Source organism: Salvelinus fontinalis, chromosome 6 (genome assembly GCF_029448725.1).
Source record: "Salvelinus fontinalis isolate EN_2023a chromosome 6, ASM2944872v1, whole genome shotgun sequence".
Classification (NCBI taxonomy): Eukaryota; Metazoa; Chordata; class Actinopteri; order Salmoniformes; family Salmonidae; genus Salvelinus; species Salvelinus fontinalis.
In genome coordinates, this window is record NC_074670.1 from 2,915,508 (window position 1) to 2,935,281 (window position 19,774).

The following is a 19,774-nucleotide window of genomic DNA, read 5'->3' on the forward strand; positions in this document are numbered from 1 at the left end:
ACCCCATGTGTTATTATATCTCCATTAGTGGGTTGTTAGTTCTGGACCCCATGTGTTATTATATCTCCATTAGTGGGTTGTTAGTTCTGGACCCCATGTGTTATTATATCTCCATTAGTGGGTTGTTAGTTTTCGACCCCATGTGTTATTATATCTCAATTAGTGGGTTGTTAGTTCTGGACCCCATGTGTTATTATATCTCCATTAGTGGGTTGTTAGTTCTAGACCCCATGTGTTATTATATCTCCATTAGTGGGTTGTTAGTTCTGGACCCCATGTGTTATTATATCTCCATTAGTGGGTTGTTAGTTCTCAACCCCATGTGTTATTATATCTCCATTAGTGGGTTGTTAGTTCTGGACCCCATGTGTTATTATATCTCCATTAGTGGGTTGTTAGTTCTCGACCCCATGTGTTATTATATCTCAATTAGTGGGTTGTTAGTTCTGGACCCCATGTGTTATTATATCTCCATTAGTGGGTTGTTAGTTCTAGACCCCATGTGTTATTATATCTCCATTAGTGGGTTGTTAGTTCTGGACCCCATGTGTTATTATATCTCCATTAGTGGGTTGTTAGTTCTCAACCCCATGTGTTATTACATCTCCATTAGTGGGTTGTTAGTTCTGGACCCCATGTGTTATTATATCTCCATTAGTGGGTTGTTAGTTCTGGACCCCATGTGTTATTATATCTCCATTAGTGGGTTGTTAGTTCTGGACTCCATGTGTATTATATCTCCATTAGTGGGTTGTTAGTTCTGGACTCCATGTGTTATTATATCTCCATTAGTGGGTTGTTAGTTCTGGACCCCATGTGTTATTATATCTCCATTAGTGGGTTGTTAGTTCTGGACCCCATGTGTATTATATCTCCATTAGTGGGTTGTTAGTTCTGGACCCATGTGTTATTATATCTCCATTCGTGGGTTGTTAGTTCTGGACCCCATGTGTTATTATATCTCCATTAGTGGGTTGTTAGTTCTGGACCCCATGTGTTATTATATCTCCATTAGTGGGTTGTTAGTTCTGGACCCCATGTGTTATTATATCTCCATTAGTGGGTTGTTAGTTCTGGACCCCATGTGTTATTATATCTCCATTAGTGGGTTGTTAGTTCTGGACCCCATGTGTTATTATATCTCCATTAGTGGGTTGTTAGTTCTGGACCCCATGTGTTATTATATCTCCATTAGTGGGTTGTTAGTTCTGGACCCCATGTGTTATTATATCTCCATTAGTGGGTTGTTAGTTCTGGACCCCATGTGTTATTATATCTCCATTAGTGGGTTGTTAGTTCTGGACCCCATGTGTTATTATATCTCCATTAGTGGGTTGTTAGTTCTGGACCCCATGTGTTATTATATCTCCATTAGTGGGTTGTTAGTTCTGGACCCCATGTGTTATTATATCTCCATTAGTGGGTTGTTAGTTCTGGACCCCATGTGTTATTATATCTCCATTAGTGGGTTGTTAGTTCTGGACCCCATGTGTTATTATATCTCCATTAGTGGGTTGTTAGTTCTGGACCCCATGTGTTATTATATCTCCATTAGTGGGTTGTTAGTTCTGGACCCCATGTGTTATTATATCTCCATTAGTGGGTTGTTAGTTCTGGACCCCATGTGTTATTATATCTCCATTAGTGGGTTGTTAGTTCTGGACCCCATGTGTTATTATATCTCCATTAGTGGGTTGTTAGTTCTGGAACCATGTGTTATTATATCTCCATTAGTGGGTTGTTAGTTCTGGACCCCATGTGTTATTATATCTCCATTAGTGGGTTGTTAGTTCTGGACCCCATGTGTTATTATATCTCCATTAGTGGGTTGTTAGTTCTGGACCCCATGGGTTATTATATCTCCATTGATTTTCTGATATGCTTTTCCGTATGATTCTCATTGAGCCCCGGGATACAACACACACACACACACACACACACACACACACACACACACACACACACACACACACACACACACACACACACACACAATAAGCAACCAACCCCTCTTGTCAATCCCAGTCCTATCATATATGTATCTGTAAACAATTAGATAAGGTTCCTATCAGCATCACGTAGTCTGTTGATCCTTTAGGTTTGTAATCCACCGTGCTGGTTAACAGATTAGAGACAATAAGGAAGGGAATATCTTTAATCTGATCATTCAGAAGGTTAACACGGGGAGAATGACGTGTACGCTAGCAGCTAGCTAACTAACCCACTCTGTCTGGCAAGCTGTCTGAGTCTCAACACCGACCTTATCCTTCAAACTGTGTGTGTGTGTGTGTTGTGTGTGTTGTGTGTGTTGTGTGTGTCTGTGTCTGTGTGTGTGTGTGTGTGTGTGTGTGTGTGTGTGTGTGTGTGTGTGTGTGTGTGTGTGTGTGTGTGTGTGTGTGTGTGTGTGTGTGTGTGTGTGTGTGTGTGTGTGTGTGTGTGTGTGTGTGTGTGCCTTCACTCCAGGTGTTTGTTTCAACACTTTTGTTTCTACTCTGTTCTGTGTGAATGTTTGATGACTCTCTGGCTCAGGGGCTTGAACTAGCGTACACACACACGTACACACACACACACACACACACACACACACACACACACACACACACACACACACACACACACACACACCGATTACCACGGAACCTCAGGTAACACAACCCATACACACACACACACACACACACACACACACACACACACACACACACACACACACACACACACACACACACACACACACACACACACACACACAGACAGACCGATTACCACGGAACCTCAGGTAACACAACCCATACACACACACACACACACACACACACACACACACACACACACACACACACACACACACACACACACACACACTGGGAGGTGTATAGACTACAGCAGGTCTCCTCATCAGTCCAAGGCTGAACAGCGTGTTTCCCCAGCAGCAGCGTCCTCCAGCCAGCTAGCTCATGTCTCTGGATGTTCCTTATTGGAGCACCTGCTCAGACATGCACCCTTATTTCAACTGACTAAATAAATCACCAGTTTCTTGAAAGGACAGCAGCTTTTTCCAAAAACTACAATTTGTGCTGTGAGCGTCACAACGTCCTAGTTTGTGGTGTTGTTTGTAATGTTTGACGACTGTGGGGGGTTTCATACAGGCGTCGTTCTTTTCTCACAATGTTAAATATGTGTATAAAAAAAAAAGGCCTTACGTTTGCAGAAGCTTTTTCTTGTATTCAGCATTTTTGAAAAGTAGTTATTGAAATGGCTGACATAAAAAATGGAATACTTTTCACATAAAGAGTCAAATACAACTTGGAGACCTCAACAGTTCATTAGTGACAATTACATGATATAAAACCTCTTCTGTCTTCCTCTCTGACCAGAACCAACAGATACATGATATAAAACCTCTTCTGTCTTCCTCTCTGACCAGAACCAACAGTTACATGATATAAAACCTCTTCTGTCTTCCTCTCTCTGACTAGAACCAACAGTTACATGATATAAAACCTCTTCTGTCTTCCTCTCTGACCAGAACCAACAGTTACATGATATAAAACCTCTTCTGTCTTCCTCTCTGACCAGAACCAACAGATACATGATATAAAACCTCTTTTGTCTTCCTCTCTCTGACCAGAACCAACAGTTACATGATATAAAAACTCTCCTCTCTGACTAGAACCAACAGTTACATGATATAAAACCTCTTTTGTCTTCCTCTCTGACCAGAACCAACAGTTACATGATATAAAACCTCTTTTGTCTTCCTCTCTCTGACTAGAACCAACAGTTACATGATATAAAACCTCTTCTGTCTTCCTCTCTCTGACCAGAACCAACAGTTACATGATATAAAACCTCTTTTGTCTTCCTCTCTCTGACCAGAACCAACAGTTACATGATATAAAACCTCTTCTGTCTTCCTCTCTCTGACTAGAACCAAAAGTTACTTAGCCAAAAGATTCTTAGCCATATATTTTTACTGGTATGAACCCAAAGCCAGGGTCACATAGCCTGGTCCCAGATGTGTTTGTGTTGTGTAGCCTACTGATCTGGAACCAGGCTGACGGGCACCGTGGGTTCAACTGCCTTCTCTTCACCCGTTGGTCACGTTTCTGTTGGAGAAACGGGACGATAAACACACCTCTACCTGGAGATTCACCTCTGGCTAGGTCTCAATTATTCATTCTACAAGGCTGTCAGATATTCTAGTTTTCTAGGTTCTTCTGCCTCGAGGCAGAAAACAGACAAACGAGACACGGGGAGCAAATTAGAAACAGGAAAAAATCCAGGTAGTTTTAAGTTTTTCTGTTCTAGTTTTGTTGAGAGTTAGAAATGTTTTTCTGTTGCAAGAGAAACCAAAAGTAATTGATAATTGATGTTGTGTTGAGCTTTTATAACGAGCCCACACTGTGGCGTTGTGAACTTCCCGTCTTGGAGACATTCTTTTAATCTCCTCCTTGTCAATATTTGATCTGTGTTGTTATCGACGACCAGGCATCGTTTGTCTGGGAAACCACCGACGGTCTAACTTGACTTTTCCTCCCCGTCTCAGTCAAGTATCTCTGAGGTGATTTGTGTATCCAATCATTACCAAATCTCTACTCAGATTACATCCACACCACCGTAGAGACCCTGAGACCAAGCCGCTTTAAGAGAGCTCCTCTGATGACTTCACCCGGGGTTTACCCAAGTGATTTAGGGTGCATCCCCAAAAACAATGCCGCCCTTAGGGCTCTGGTGAAAAGTAGTGCACTAAATAGGAAGTAGGGTGGCGTTTTGGGACGTCCTCCTTAGTAATTATTGGATGTGTCGGGTGACTGGTTTCAGTTTTTCTCCTCTCGTTCGATGAGAGCTGTATTCCACCATCCATACAGAGGGTGTTTTCATATTGCCTCCTCTGCTGCTGCTCTGAATACATGTTGTTTACCTGTAGTAAGGAGCTTTACTCTGCTGTCTGAATACATGGTGTTTACCTGTAGTAAGGAGCTTTACTCTGCTGCTGCTCTGAATACATGTTGTTTACCTGTAGTAAGGAGCTTTACTCTGCTGTCTGAATACATGGTGTTTACCTGTAGTAAGGAGCTTTACTCTGCAGTCTGGATACATGGTGTTTACCTGTAGTAAGGAGCTTTACTCTGCTGTCTGAATACATGGTGTTTACCTGTAGTAAGGAGCTTTACTCTGCTGCTGCTCTGAATACATGGTGTTTACCTGTAGTAAGGAGCTTTACTCTGCTGCTGCTCTGAATACATGGTGTTTACCTGTAGTAAGGAGCTTTACTCTGCTGTCTGAATACATGGTGTTTACCTGTAGTAAGGAGCTTTACTCTGCAGTCTGAATACATGGTGTTTACCTGTAGTAAGGAGCTTTACTCTGCAGTCTGAATACATGGTGTTTACCTGTAGTAAGGAGCTTTACTCTGCTGCTGCTCTGAATACATGGTGTTTACCTGTAGTAAGGAGCTTTACTCTGCAGTCTGAATACATGGTGTTTACCTGTAGTAAGGAGCTTTACTCTGCAGTCTGAATACATGGTGTTTACCTGTAGTAAGGAGCTTTACTCTGCAGTCTGAATACATGGTGTTTACCTGTAGTAAGGAGCTTTACTCTGCAGTCTGAATACATGGTGTTTACCTGTAGTAAGGAGCTTTACTCTGCAGTCTGAATACATGGTGTTTACCTGTAGTAAGGAGCTTTACTCTGCTGCTGCTCTGAATACATGGTGTTTACCTGTAGTAAGGAGCTTTACTCTGCTGTCTGAATACATGGTGTTTACCTGTAGTAAGGAGCTTTACTCTGCTGCTCTGAATACATGGTGTTTACCTGTAGTAAGGAGCTTTACTCTGCTGCTCTGAATACATGGTGTTTACCTGTAGTAAGGAGCTTTACTCTGCAGTCTGAATACATGGTGTTTACCTGTAGTAAGGAGCTTTACTCTGCAGTCTGAATACATGGTGTTTACCTGTAGTAAGGAGCTTTACTCTGCTGCTGCTCTGAATACATGTTGTTTACCTGTAGTAAGGAGCTTTACTCTGCAGTCTGAATACATGGTGTTTACCTGTAGTAAGGAGCTTTACTCTGCTGCTCTGAATACATGGTGTTTACCTGTAGTAAGGAGCTTTACTCTGCAGTCTGAATACATGGTGTTTACCTGTAGTAAGGAGCTTTACTCTGCAGTCTGAATACATGGTGTTTACCTGTAGTAAGGAGCTTTACTCTGCAGTCTGAATACATGGTGTTTACCTGTAGTAAGGAGCTTTACTCTGCTGCTGCTCTGAATACATGGTGTTTACCTGTAGTAAGGAGCTTTACTCTGCAGTCTGAATACATGGTGTTTACCTGTAGTAAGGAGCTTTACTCTGCTGCTGCTCTGAATACATGGTGTTTACCTGTAGTAAGGAGCTTTACTCTGCTGCTGCTCTGAATACATGGTGTTTACCTGTAGTAAGGAGCTTTACTCTGCAGTCTGAATACATGGTGTTTACCTGTAGTAAGGAGCTTTACTCTGCAGTCTGAATACATGGTGTTTACCTGTAGTAAGGAGCTTTACTCTGCAGTCTGGATACATGTTGTTTACCTGTAGTAAGGAGCTTTACTCTGCAGTCTGAATACATGGTGTTTACCTGTAGTAAGGAGCTTTACTCTGCTGCTGCTCTGAATACATGGTGTTTACCTGTAGTAAGGAGCTTTACTCTGCAGTCTGGATACATGTTGTTTACCTGTAGTAAGGAGCTTTACTCTGCTGTCTGAATACATGTTGTTTACCTGTAGTAAGGAGCTTTACTCTGCAGTCTGAATACATGGTGTTTACCTGTAGTAAGGAGCTTTACTCTGCTGCTGCTCTGAATACATGGTGTTTACCTGTAGTAAGGAGCTTTACTCTGCTGCTGCTCTGAATACATGGTGTTTACCTGTAGTAAGGAGCTTTACTCTACTGCTGCTCTGAATACATGGTGTTTACCTGTAGTAAGGAGCTTTACTCTACTGCTGCTCTGAATACATGGTGTTTACCTGTAGTAAGGAGCTTTACTCTGCAGTCTGAATACATGTTGTTTACCTGTAGTAAGGAGCTTTACTCTGCAGTCTGAATACATGGTGTTTACCTGTAGTAAGGAGCTTTACTCTGCAGTCTGAATACATGGTGTTTACCTGTAGTAAGGAGCTTTACTCTGCAGTCTGAATACATGGTGTTTACCTGTAGTAAGGAGCTTTACTCTGCAGTCTGAATACATGGTGTTTACCTGTAGTAAGGAGCTTTACTCTGCTGTCTGAATACATGTTGTTTACCTGTAGTAAGGAGCTTTACTCTGCAGTCTGAATACATGGTGTTTACCTGTAGTAAGGAGCTTTACTCTGCAGTCTGAATACATGGTGTTTACCTGTAGTAAGGAGTTGTGTCTGTAATGGTGTGTTAAAGGTTGGGTCTGTATAGATGTGATGCTTTGGTCCTTCAGGTATAGTGGGTGTATAGATGTGATGCTCTGGCCCTTCAGGTATAGTGGGTGTATAGGTGCTCTGGTCCTTCAGGTATAGTGGGTGTATAGATGTGATGCTCTGGTCCTTCAGGTATAGTGGGTGTATAGATGCTCTGGTCCTTCAGGTATAGTGGGTGTATAGGTGCTTTGGTCCTTCAGGTATAGTGGGTGTGTAGATGCTCTGGTCCTTCAGGTATAGTGGGTGTATAGATGCTCTGGTCCTTCAGGTATAGTGGGTGTATAGATGCTCTGGTCCTTCAGGTATAGTGGGTGTATAGATGCTCTGGTCCTTCAGGTATAGTGGGTGTATAGATGCTCTGGTCCTTCAGGTATAGTGGGTGTGTAGATGCTCTGGTCCTTCAGGTATAGTGGGTGTATAGATGCTCTGGTCCTTCAGGTATAGTGGGTGTATAGATGCTCTGGTACTTCAGGTATAGTGGGTGTATAGATTTGTATAGGAGATCAGTTGTCTGTTGGTGTTCCTCATGCAGTCTCTCTCTGTCCAATACTCTCCCTGTAATGTCAGACAGACTTTTAACGTTGGCACGGACAGCCTGTTACATGTTCCCCTTTGTGTCGCTTGGCATTCTGGGCAGGGTGACAGGAGGGGGAGGAGCAGGCTGTGTGTTTTAATGAGCCTTGAAACCAGGGGAGAGACACACACACAACCAGGGAGAGACACACACACAACCAGGGGAGACACACACACACGACCAGGGGAGAGACACACACACAACCAGGGGAGAGACACACACACAACCAGGGGAGACACACACACACGACCAGGGGAGAGACACACACACAACCAGGGGAGAGACACACACACAACCAGGGGAGACACACACACACGACCAGGGGAGAGACACACACAACCAGGGGAGAGACACACACACAACCAGGGGAGAGACACACACACAACCAGGGGGGAGACACACACACAACCAGGGGAGACACACACACAACCAGGGGAGAGACACACACACAACCAGGGGAGAGACACACACACAACCAGGGGAGAGACACACACACAACCAGGGGAGAGACACACACACAACCAGGGGAGAGACACACACACAACCAGGGGAGAGACACACACACAACCAGGGGAGAGACACACACACTACCAGGGGAGAGACACACACACAACCAGGGGAGAGACACACACACAACCAGGGGAGAGACACACACACAACCAGGGGAGAGACACACACACAACCAGGGGAGACACACACACAACCAGGGGAGAGACACACACAACCAGGGGAGACACACACACACAACCAGGGGAGAGACACACACACAACCAGGGGAGACACACACACAACCAGGGGAGAGACACACACAACCAGGGGAGACACACACACACAACCAGGGGAGAGACACACACAACCAGGGGAGAGACACACACTACCAGGGGAGAGACACACACACAACCAGGGGAGAGACACACACACAACCAGGGGAGAGACACACACAGCCAGGGGAGACACACACACACTACCAGGGGAGAGACACACACACAACCAGGGGAGAGACACACACACAACCAGGGGAGAGACACACACACAACCAGGGGAGAGACACACACAACCAGGGGAGAGACACACACAACCAGGGGAGAGACACACACACAACCAGGGGAGAGACACACACACAACCAGGGGAGAGACACACACACAACCAGGGGAGAGACACACACACAACCAGGGGAGAGACACACACACAACCAGGGGAGACACACACACAACCAGGGGAGAGACACACACAACCAGGGGAGAGACACACACACAACCAGGGGAGAGACACACACACAACCAGGGGAGACACACACACAACCAGGGGAGAGACACACACACAACCAGGGGAGAGACACACACACAACCAGGGGAGAGACACACACAACCAGGGGAGAGTCACACACAACCAGGGGAGAGACACACACACAACCAGGGGAGAGACACACACTATCAGGGGAGACACACACACACAACCAGGGGAGAGACACACACACAACCAGGGGAGAGACACACACTACCAGGGGAGAGACACACACTACCAGGGGAGAAACACACACACAACCAGGGGAGTCACAAAGAGAAGAGCTCATGCCTGCCATCGAGCCTCCTCTCTTCTTCTCTTCTCGTCTTCTCTTCTCCTCCTCTCTTCTTCTCCTATTCTCTTCTTCTCCTATTCTCTTCTTCTCCTCTTTCTCCTCTTCTCTATCGTCTCCTTTTCAACTTGCCTTTTCATCGGTCTCTCTTTTGCCAAACCCTATTGGGGAGGAGAGGGGGGAGAGGAGATTGTAAGTAGGTGGGTGAGGAGAGGGGGATGAGTAGGGAGAGGGAAGGGGGGAGAGTAGAGGGGTAAGGGGAGGGGGGAGAGACCAAAACAACAAGCAGCTTTCACGGGGCATCTTTTAGTCTGCTGTCTCAAAAGGACAGCTGCTCCCCAAACCTCTTGTGGAAATAAAGTGAAAGCAATTAAGATATGATAAAGAGCTCTCTCTCTCTCTCGCTTTCTCTCTATCTAAGCATTAGGTCTTTTTCCTTTGGAAGACAGAGGCACGGAGGCCCTTTATGGACAATGGACATGCATATTGGAAGTCTGTCTGAGACTTAATAGGACGAGTGCAGGCCTCTCTCCTGTGTGTGTGTGTGTGTGTGTGTGTGTGTGTGTGTGTGTGTGTGTGTGTGTGTGTGTGTGTGTGTGTGTGTGTGTGTGTGTGTGTGTGTGTGTGTGTGTGTGTGTGCCCGTGTGTGTGATTTAACACCAACATTCTGTATAAAATTAGACGATTCTCTTTCCTTCAACATCCCCGGTCTCCATGGCAACCAGTTTAGAAGCAATTAGCTCGCTATCAGGAACTCTACGTTCCTTAATTGGTTCATCAGAGATGATATTAAGTATAGAAGCCACATCATGGACTCATTTCATTTACTACACTAACAGATACTATTAAAACAAGCTGACATGAGAGAATGTCCTCTACTCTCTCTGAGGATGTTTGTCTTGTTTGATCTGTGTCTCTTTGGCAGAATGATTGGTAGTGTGTGTGTGTTGGGTGGGTGACAGCCCTGGACACGTTGGTTTCTGCCTGTTGTAGCTAGTCCTCTCTTTTTCTATGGCGTCTAATTAGCACATATTCATGATGGGAACATATTCTCTTTCTGTGGGTGTGAAGAGACAGAGAGATTAAAAAACATCCTTTTTGAGAGCTTCGTCTGCGAGGGTTTCGTTTTAAATAACACCTTTTTTTACGGGCTAATAAAAGAGATGTATTTATGCTGTGATCGCTAGACATTAAACCAGCCTTGGTCTCAAATGGCACCATATTCAGATATTAAACAGTTCTGGTCTGAGTCTAGTCCTGTTCCTGTTGAGACAGTCCTGGTCTGAGTCTTGTTCCTGTTGAGACAGTCCTGGTCTGAGTCTAGTCATGTTCCTGTTGAGACGGTCCTGGTCTGAGTCTTGTTCCTGTTGAGACAGTCCTGGTCTGAGTCTAGTCATGTTCCTGTTGAGACAGTCCTGGTCTGAGTCTAGTCCTGTTCCTGTTGAGACAGTCCTGGTCTGAGTCTAGTCTTGTTCCTGTTGAGACAGTCCTGGTCTGAGTCTAGTCATGTTCCTGTTGAGACAGTCCTGGTCTGAGTCTAGTCTTGTTCCTGTTGAGACAGTCCTGGTCTGAGTCTTGTTCCTGTTGAGACACTCCTGGTCTGAGTCTAGTCCTGTTCCTGTTGAGACAGTCCTGGTCTGAGTCTAGTCCTGTTCCTGTTGAGACAGTCCTGGTCTGAGTCTAGTCATGTTCCTGTTGAGACAGTCCTGGTCTGAGTCTAGTCCTGTTCCTGTTGAGACAGTCCTGGTCTGAGTCTAGTCCTGTTCCTGTTGAGACAGTCCTGGTCTGAGTCTAGTCCTGTTCCTGTTGAGACAGTCCTAGTCTGAGTCTAGTAATGTTCCTGTTGAGACAGTCCTGGTCTGAGTCTAGTCCTGTTGAGACAGTCCTGGTCTGAGTCTAGTCATGTTCCTGTTGAGACAGTCCTGGTCTGAGTCTTGTTCCTGTTGAGACAGTCCTGGTCTGAGTCTAGTCCTGTTCCTGTTGAGACAGTCCTGGTCTGAGTCTAGTCTTGTTCCTGTTGAGACAGTCCTGGTCTGAGTCTAGTCTTGTTCCTGTTGAGACAGTCCTGGTCTGAGTCTAGTCATGTTCCTGTTGAGACAGTCCTGGTCTGAGTCTAGTCTTGTTCCTGTTGAGACAGTCCTGGTCTGAGTCTAGTCTTGTTCCTGTTGAGACAGTCCTGGTCTGAGTCTAGTCTTGTTCCTGTTGAGACAGTCCTGGTCTGAGTCTAGTCATGTTCCTGTTGAGACAGTCCTGGTCTGAGTCTAGTCCTGTTCCTGTTGAGACAGTCCTGGTCTGAGTCTAGTCCTGTTCCTGTTGAGACAGTCCTGGTCTGAGTCTAGTCCTGTTCCTGTTGAGACAGTCCTGGTCTGAGTCTAGTCCTGTTCCTGTTGAGACAGTCCTGGTCTGAGTCTTGTTCCTGTTGAGACAGTCCTGGTCTGAGTCTAGTCCTGTTCCTGTTGAGACAGTCCTGGTCTGAGTCTAGTCTTGTTCCTGTTGAGACAGTCCTGGTCTGAGTCTAGTCATGTTCCTGTTGAGACAGTCCTGGTCTGAGTCTAGTCTTGTTCCTGTTGAGACAGTCCTGGTCTGAGTCTTGTTCCTGTTGAGACAGTCCTGGTCTGAGTCTAGTCTTGTTCCTGTTGAGACAGTCCTGGTCTGAGTCTTGTTCCTGTTGAGACAGTCCTGGTCTGAGTCTAGTCCTGTTCCTGTTGAGACAGTCCTGGTCTGAGTCTAGTCATGTTCCTGTTGAGACAGTCCTGGTCTGAGTCTAGTCCTGTTCCTGTTGAGACAGTCCTGGTCTGAGTCTTGTTCCTGTTGAGACAGTCCTGGTCTGAGTCTAGTCTTGTTCCTGTTGAGACAGTCCTGGTCTGAGTCTTGTTCCTGTTGAGACAGTCCTGGTCTGAGTCTAGTCTTGTTCCTGTTGAGACAGTCCTGGTCTGAGTCTAGTCTTGTTCCTGTTGAGACAGTCCTGGTCTGAGTCTAGTCTTGTTCCTGTTGAGACAGTCCTGGTCTGAGTCTAGTCCTGTTGAGACAGTCCTGGTTTTAGTCTAGTCCTGTTCCTGTTGAGACAGTCCTGGTCTGAGTCTAGTCTTGTTCCTGTTGAGACAGTCCTGGTCTGAGTCTAGTCCTGTTCCTGTTGAGACAGTCCTGGTCTGAGTCTAGTCTTGTTCCTGTTGAGACAGTCCTGGTCTGAGTCTAGTCCTGTTCCTGTTGAGACAGTCCTGGTCTGAGTCTAGTCCTGTTCCTGTTGAGACAGTCCTGGTCTGAGTCGAGTCCTGTTGAGACAGTCCTGGTCTGAGTCGAGTCTTGTTCCTGTTGAGACAGTCCTGGTCTGAGTCTAGTCTTGTTCCTGTTGAGACAGTCCTGGTCTGAGTCTAGTCCTGTTGAGACAGTCCTGGTCTGAGTCTTGTTCCTGTTGAGACAGTCCTGGTCTGAGTCTAGTCTTGTTCCTGTTGAGACAGTCCTGGTCTGAGTCTAGTCCTGTTGAGACAGTCCTGGTCTGAGTCTTGTTCCTGTTGAGACAGTCCTGGTCTGAGTCTAGTCTTGTTCCTGTTGAGACAGTCCTGGTCTGAGTCTTGTTCCTGTTGAGACAGTCCTGGTCTGAGTCTTGTTCTTGTTGTAGGTAGGGGGATGTTGACGATGAATATCCCAGTTATCCTGATCCACTCAGCATGTGGGCAGACAGTGTTCAGTGTTTATAGGACTAGAATGTTACAGTGTTGGTTAATATAGAACTATTGGACTGCGTTGGATTTGTTGTGTTGTCAGTTAAATGTCTGTGGTCTCACTCTGCGTTTGTTCTCTCTCCTCATCACGTATAACATGATCTTTGTATCAACTGTGGATAAAATAATGTTGTGTTCAAACTGCCACTGGTTCTTGTCTTTCAGATTGGGGAGACCCAGCAGGTGTTGTGTTCAAACTGCCACTGGTTCTTGTCTTTCAGATTGGGGAGACCCAGCAGGTGTTGTGTTCAAACTGCCACTGGTTCTTGTCTTTCAGATTGGGGAGACCCAGCAGGTGTTGTGTTCAAACTGCCACTGGTTCTTGTCTTTCAGATTGGGGAGACCCAGCAGGTGCTGTGTTCAAACTGCCACTGGTTCTTGTCTTTCAGATTGGGGAGACCCAGCAGGTGTTGTGTTCAAACTGCCACTGGTTCTTGTCTTTCAGATTGGGGAGACCCAGCAGGTGCTTGTGTTCAAACTGCCACTGGTTCTTGTCTTTCAGATTGGGGAGACCCAGCAGGTGTTGTGTTCAAACTGCCACTGGTTCTTGTCTTTCAGATTGGGGAGACCCAGCAGGTGTTGTGTTCAAACTGCCACTGGTTCTTGTCTTTCAGATTGGGGAGACCCAGCAGGTGCTTGTGTTCAAACTGCCACTGGTTCTTGTCTTTCAGATTGGGGAGACCCAGCAGGTGTTGTGTTCAAACTGCCACTGGTTCTTGTCTTTCAGATTGGGGAGACCCAGCAGGTGTTGTGTTCAAACTGCCACTGGTTCTTGTCTTTCAGATTGGGGAGACCCAGCAGGTGTTGTGTTCAAACTGCCACTGGTTCTTGTCTTTCAGATTGGGGAGACCCAGCAGGTGTTGTGTTCAAACTGCCACTGGTTCTTGTCTTTCAGATTGGGGAGACCCAGCAGGTGTTGTGTTCAAACTGCCACTGGTTCTTGTCTTTCAGATTGGGGAGACCCAGCAGGTGCTTGTGACTGAGGAGTCCTTTGACGCCCAGTACTACGTGGCTCACAACAAATACTATGAGCAGGTAAGACACCGGGTTTCATTCAACTCACCCTGCTACACCCCGGTGACATGACATTTCACTACAGTTGGAGACGATAAGAGATGACATTAGACGGTTCATATAGATGTAGTTTATAGAAGTCTTTCTTATACACGACATCACCATGGAAACATTTGGTTTGACTGTCTGTACTCTTATACACGACATCACCATGGAAACATTAGGTTCGACTGTCTGTACTCTTATACACGACATCACCATGGAAACATTAGGTTTGACTGTCTGTACTCTTATACACGACATCACCATGGAAACATTTGGTTTGACTGTCTGTACTCTTATACACGACATCACCATGGAAACATTTGGTTTGACTGTCTGTACTCTTATACACGACATCACCATGGAAACATTAGGTTCGACTGTCTGCACTCTTATACACGACATCACCATGGAAACATTAGGTTCGACTGTCTGTACTCTTATACACGACATCACCATGGAAACATTTGGTTTGACTGTCTGTACTCTTATACACAACATCACCATGGAAACATTAGGTTTGACTGTCTGTACTCTTATACACGACATCACCATGGAAACATTAGGTTTGACTGTCTGTACTCTTATACACGACATCACCATGGAAACATTAGGTTCGACTGTCTGCACTCTTATACACGACATCACCATGGAAACATTAGGTTTGACTGTCTGTACTCTTATACACAACATCACCATGGAAACATTAGGTTTGACTGTCTGTACTCTTATACACGACATCACCATGGAAACATTAGGTTCGACTGTCTGTACTCTTATACACGACATCACCATGGAAACATTTGGTTTGACTGTCTGTACTCTTATACACAACATCACCATGGAAACATTAGGTTTGACTGTCTGTACTCTTATACACGACATCACCATGGAAACATTAGGTTTGACTGTCTGTACTCTTATACACGACATCACCATGGAAACATTAGGTTCGACTGTCTGTACTCTTATACACGACATCACCATGGAAACATTAGGTTTGACTGTCTGTACTCTTATACATGACATCACCATGGAAACATTAGGTTTGACTGTCTATACTCTTATACACGACATCACCATGGAAACATTTGGTTTGACTGTCTGTACTCTTATACACGACATCACCATGGAAACATTAGGTTTGACTGTCTGTACTCTTATACACGGCATCACCGTGGAAACATTTGGTTTGACTGTCTGTACTCTTATACACGACATCACCATGGAAACATTAGGTTTGACTGTCTGTACTCTTATACACGACATCACCATGGAAACATTAGGTTTGACTGTCTGTACCCTTATACACGACATCACCATGGAAACATTAGGTTTGACTGTCTGTACTCTTATACACGACATCACCATGGAAACATTAGGCTTGACTGTCTGTACTCGTTATGCTCTTATCACAGAGAAACAACCAACCGGACTAACACATGTTGGCTTTCATACAGGTGGCTACAAAAGGTTAGATTGTAATGCAGGTGGTTACCCCAGGTTAGCTTAGCTTGTAATGCAGGTGGTTACCCCAGGTTAGCTTAGCTTGTAATGCAGGTGGTTACCCCAGGTTAGCTTAGCTTGTAATGCAGGTGGTTACACCAGGTTAGCTTAGCTTGTAATGCAGGTGGTTACCCCAGGTTAGCTTAGCTTGTAATGCAGGTGGTTACCCCAGGTTAGCTTAGCTTGTAATGCAGGTGGTTACCCCAGGTTAGCTTAGCTTGTAATGCAGGTGGTTACCCCAGGTTAGCTTAGCTTGTAATGCAGGTGGTTACCCCAGGTTAGCTTAGCTTGTAATGCAGGTGGTTACACCAGGTTAGCTTAGCTTGTAATGCAGGTGGTTACACCAGGTTAGCTTAGCTTGTAATGCAGGTGGTTACCCCAGGTTAGCTTAGCTTGTAATGCAGGTGGTTACACCAGGTTAGCTTAGCTTGTAATGCAGGTGGTTACCCCAGGTTAGCTTAGCTTGTAATGCAGGTGGTTACCCCAGGTTAGCTTAGCTGGTAATGCAGGTGGTTACACCAGGTTAGCTTAGCTTGTAATGCAGGTGGTTACCCCAGGTTAGCTTAGCTTGTAATGCAGGTGGTTACCCCAGGTTAGCTTAGCTTGTAATGCAGGTGGTTACACCAGGTTAGCTTAGCTTGTAATGCAGGTGGTTACACCAGGTTAGCTTAGCTTGTAATGCAGGTGGTTACACCAGGTTAGCTTAGCTTGTAATGCAGGTGGTTACCCCAGGTTAGCTTAGCTTGTAATGCAGGTGGTTACCCCAGGTTAGCTTAGCTTGTAATACAGGTGGTTACCTCATGTGCTTAGCTTGTAATGCAGGTGGTTACCCCAGGTTAGCTTAGCTTGTAATACAGGTGGTTACCTCAGGTTAGCTTAGCTTGTAATGCAGGTGGTTACCCCAGGTTAGCTTAGCTTGTAATGCAGGTGGTTACCCCAGGTTAGCTTAGCTTGTAATACAGGTACCTCATGTGCTTAGCTTGTAATGCAGGTGGTTACCCCAGGTTAGCTTAGCTTGTAATACAGGTGGTTACTTCAGGTTAGTTTAGCTTGTAATGCAGGTGGTTACCTCAGGTTAGCTTAGCTTGTAATGCAGGTGGTTACCCCAGGTTAGCTTAGCTTGTAATGCAGGTGGTTACCTCAGGTTAGCTTAGCTTGTAATGCAGGTGGTTACCTCAGGTTAGCTTAGCTTGTAATGCAGGTGGTTACCCCAGGTTAGCTTAGCTTGTAATGCAGGTGGTTACACCAGGTTAGCTTAGCTTGTAATGCAGGTGGTTACCTCAAGTTAGCTTAGATTGTAATGCAGGTGGTTAACCCAGGTTAGCTTAGCTTGTAATGCAGGTGGTTACACCAGGTTAGCTTAGCTTGTAATGCAGGTGGTTACCTCAGGTTAGCTTAGCTTGTAATGCAGGTGGTTACCTCAGGTTAGCTTAGCTTGTAATGCAGGTGGTTACCTCAGGTTAGCTTAGCTTGTAATCAATCACATGGAGGCCCTCCAGTCCTCCGTTTTGGCAACTGATAATAAGACTAATCTCCTGCTTTTAATGTGCAAACATTCAGTCCAGCCTTCATCCTTCCAGCCTTTAGCCACATACCAGCTGGAAATCCCACAGCTCACTGCTGCAACATGGCTTCAAAGCTTCCCTCCCTCCCTGTAAAAAAAAAAAATTACTTTCAAACATCCCTTCAAATAAATCAATTTACTCCTGTGTTAACAATCATCAAAACCATGTTTGAAGTTGTGTTTTTTTTAAAGGGACGGGAAGAGAGCAGTGCTCCTTGTCCTCCCTGCTGGTCTTGTCTCTGGGCTATACATGTATTTACAAGTGTCATCTAGTTGCTGTAGCTCCAGGTAGAATGTTGGCAGTTTGATCTTAGTCAAAGGTTTTTTCCAAACCCACCCACCACCTCTAAAGTGATTTTTTGTTTGGCATGTCCATCCTAAATCAGGGGCTGTCTAGAGGGCTGAGTACACAATGCCATGTGTCCGGTCTCTAGAAGGGCTGTTTTACTCTGCTTCTCTCCGAGGCAGCTGGAAACACATCTTTCTGTGACACACTGTGTGAATGGATGGGTTCATATTCAACCATTATGCCATAAAACCATGAGCCAACGCTTAAAGCTCCATCCCTGACACCACATCACAGCATCCCGCTCTCTCTCTCTCTCTCTCTTTCTCTGTGTGTGTCTGTCTCTCTTTCTGTCTCTCTCTCTCTTTCTCTTTCTCTCTCTCTCTCTCTCTCTCTCTGTCTCTCTCTCTCTCTCTCTCTCTCTCTGTGTGTCTGTCTCTCTCTCTTTCTCTCTCTCTATCTCTCTTTCTCTCTCTCTCTTTCTCTGTCTCTCTTTCTCTATTCCTCTCTCTCTCTATCCCGCTCTCTCGCTTTCTCTCTGTCTAGCTTGTAATGCAGGTGGTTACCTCAGGTTAGCTTAGCTTGTAATGCAGGTGGTTACCTCAGGTTAGCTTAGCTTGTAATGCAGGTGGTTACCCCAGGTTAGCTTAGCTTGTAATGCAGGTGGTTACCTCAGGTTAGCTTAGCTTGTAATCAATCACATGGAGGCCCTCCAGTCCTCCGTTTTAGCAACTTATAATAAGACTAATCTCCTGCTATGATTTTTAAAAACAAAGACTGCTCAAAACAATACATCTCTCTTTCTCTCGCGCTCTCTGTGTCTGTCTGTCTCTCTTTCTGTCTCTCTCTCTCTGTCTCTCTGTCTCTCTCTGTCTGTCTCTCTCTCTCTGTCTCTCTCTCTGTCTCTCTCTCTCTCTGTCTCTGTCTCTCTCTCTCTTGTTGTTTTCTGAGGCTGTTAAAAGGGGCCACCACCAGTCCTCCTGTTGTTATATATTCTACAGACTGTGGTTCAGGGGGAATATACACTCACAGGACAGTTTATTAGGTACACCCATCTAGTACCGGGTCGGACCCCCCTTTACCTAAATTCTTCGGGGAATCCTGACTCTGCCATCAGCATGACGCAACAGGAACCGTGATTTGTCGGACCAGGCGAAGTGTATCCACTTCTCAGTTGTTGAGCCACTTCTCGTTTTTAACTGATGGGAGTGTAACCCGGTGTGGTCGCTGCAACAGTCGCCCCGCCGTGACAAAACCCGACTAGTTGTGCGTTCCCAAGATGCCGTTCTGCACACCACTGTTGTACTACGCAGTTATTTGCCTTGTTTGTGGCCCGCCTGTTGGCTCGCACGATTCCACTGTGCTGTTATTTGTCTTGTTTGTGGCCCGCCTGTTGGCTCGCACGATTCCACTGTGCTGTTATTTGTCTTGTTTGTGGCCCGCCTGTTGGCTCTCACGATTCCACTGTACTGTTATTTGTCTTGTTTGTGGCCCGCCTGTTGGCTCTCACGATTCTTAGTCTTCTCCTTCCACCTCCTGTTTTACAGGACTGCAGCTGACTGGATGTTTTGTGTGTGTCTCTCCGTTCTCTGTAAACTCTAGACGTTGTCGTGTGTGAAAAGCCCAGGACTGCAGCCATTTCTGAGATACTGGTTCCGGCGTGTCTGGCACCCATGATCATACCGCGCTCGAAGTCGCTTCGATCACTGGTTTTCCCCCATTCTAACGTTCAATCTAACAGTAACTGAATGCCTGGATGCCTGTCTGTCTGCTTTATATAGCACGCCACGGCCACTTGACTTGTAGGAGTGATCCATTTTTGCGAACGGGGTGGTGTACCTAATAAACTGTCCGGTGAGTGTATATATTATATCTCAGAGCTAGTGGAGTCTGGAGCTGAGGTATTAGATGTGTCCTTTTGCTTGTGGCATGTGCAGCAAAGTGATCTGTGCTTGTCTGACCCTGACCCGAACCCTGACCCTGACCCGAACCCTGACCCTAGCCACCTCCTCCTCTGACGGGCATCATAAAGACAGCCTGCCTGCCAGCTACCACAGAA

The 19,774-nt window shown here is 45.6% G+C and overlaps 1 protein-coding gene across 2 annotated transcripts in view; it reads left to right on the forward strand.

The window, feature by feature from the left end:
• The window catches only part of cdkal1 (CDK5 regulatory subunit associated protein 1-like 1), an 815,078-nt gene that overhangs the window by 737,119 nt on the left and 58,185 nt on the right, over positions 1-19,774 (forward strand). For both annotated transcript variants that reach the window (XR_008759828.1, XM_055924595.1), the window contains exon 13: positions 14,255-14,338. Coding sequence is in view for 1 of the 2 variants with exons in the window: in XM_055924595.1 (XP_055780570.1) it covers positions 14,255-14,338 (84 nt within the window). In the remaining variant the exon portion in view is untranslated. The remainder of the gene's footprint in view (positions 1-14,254; positions 14,339-19,774) is intronic.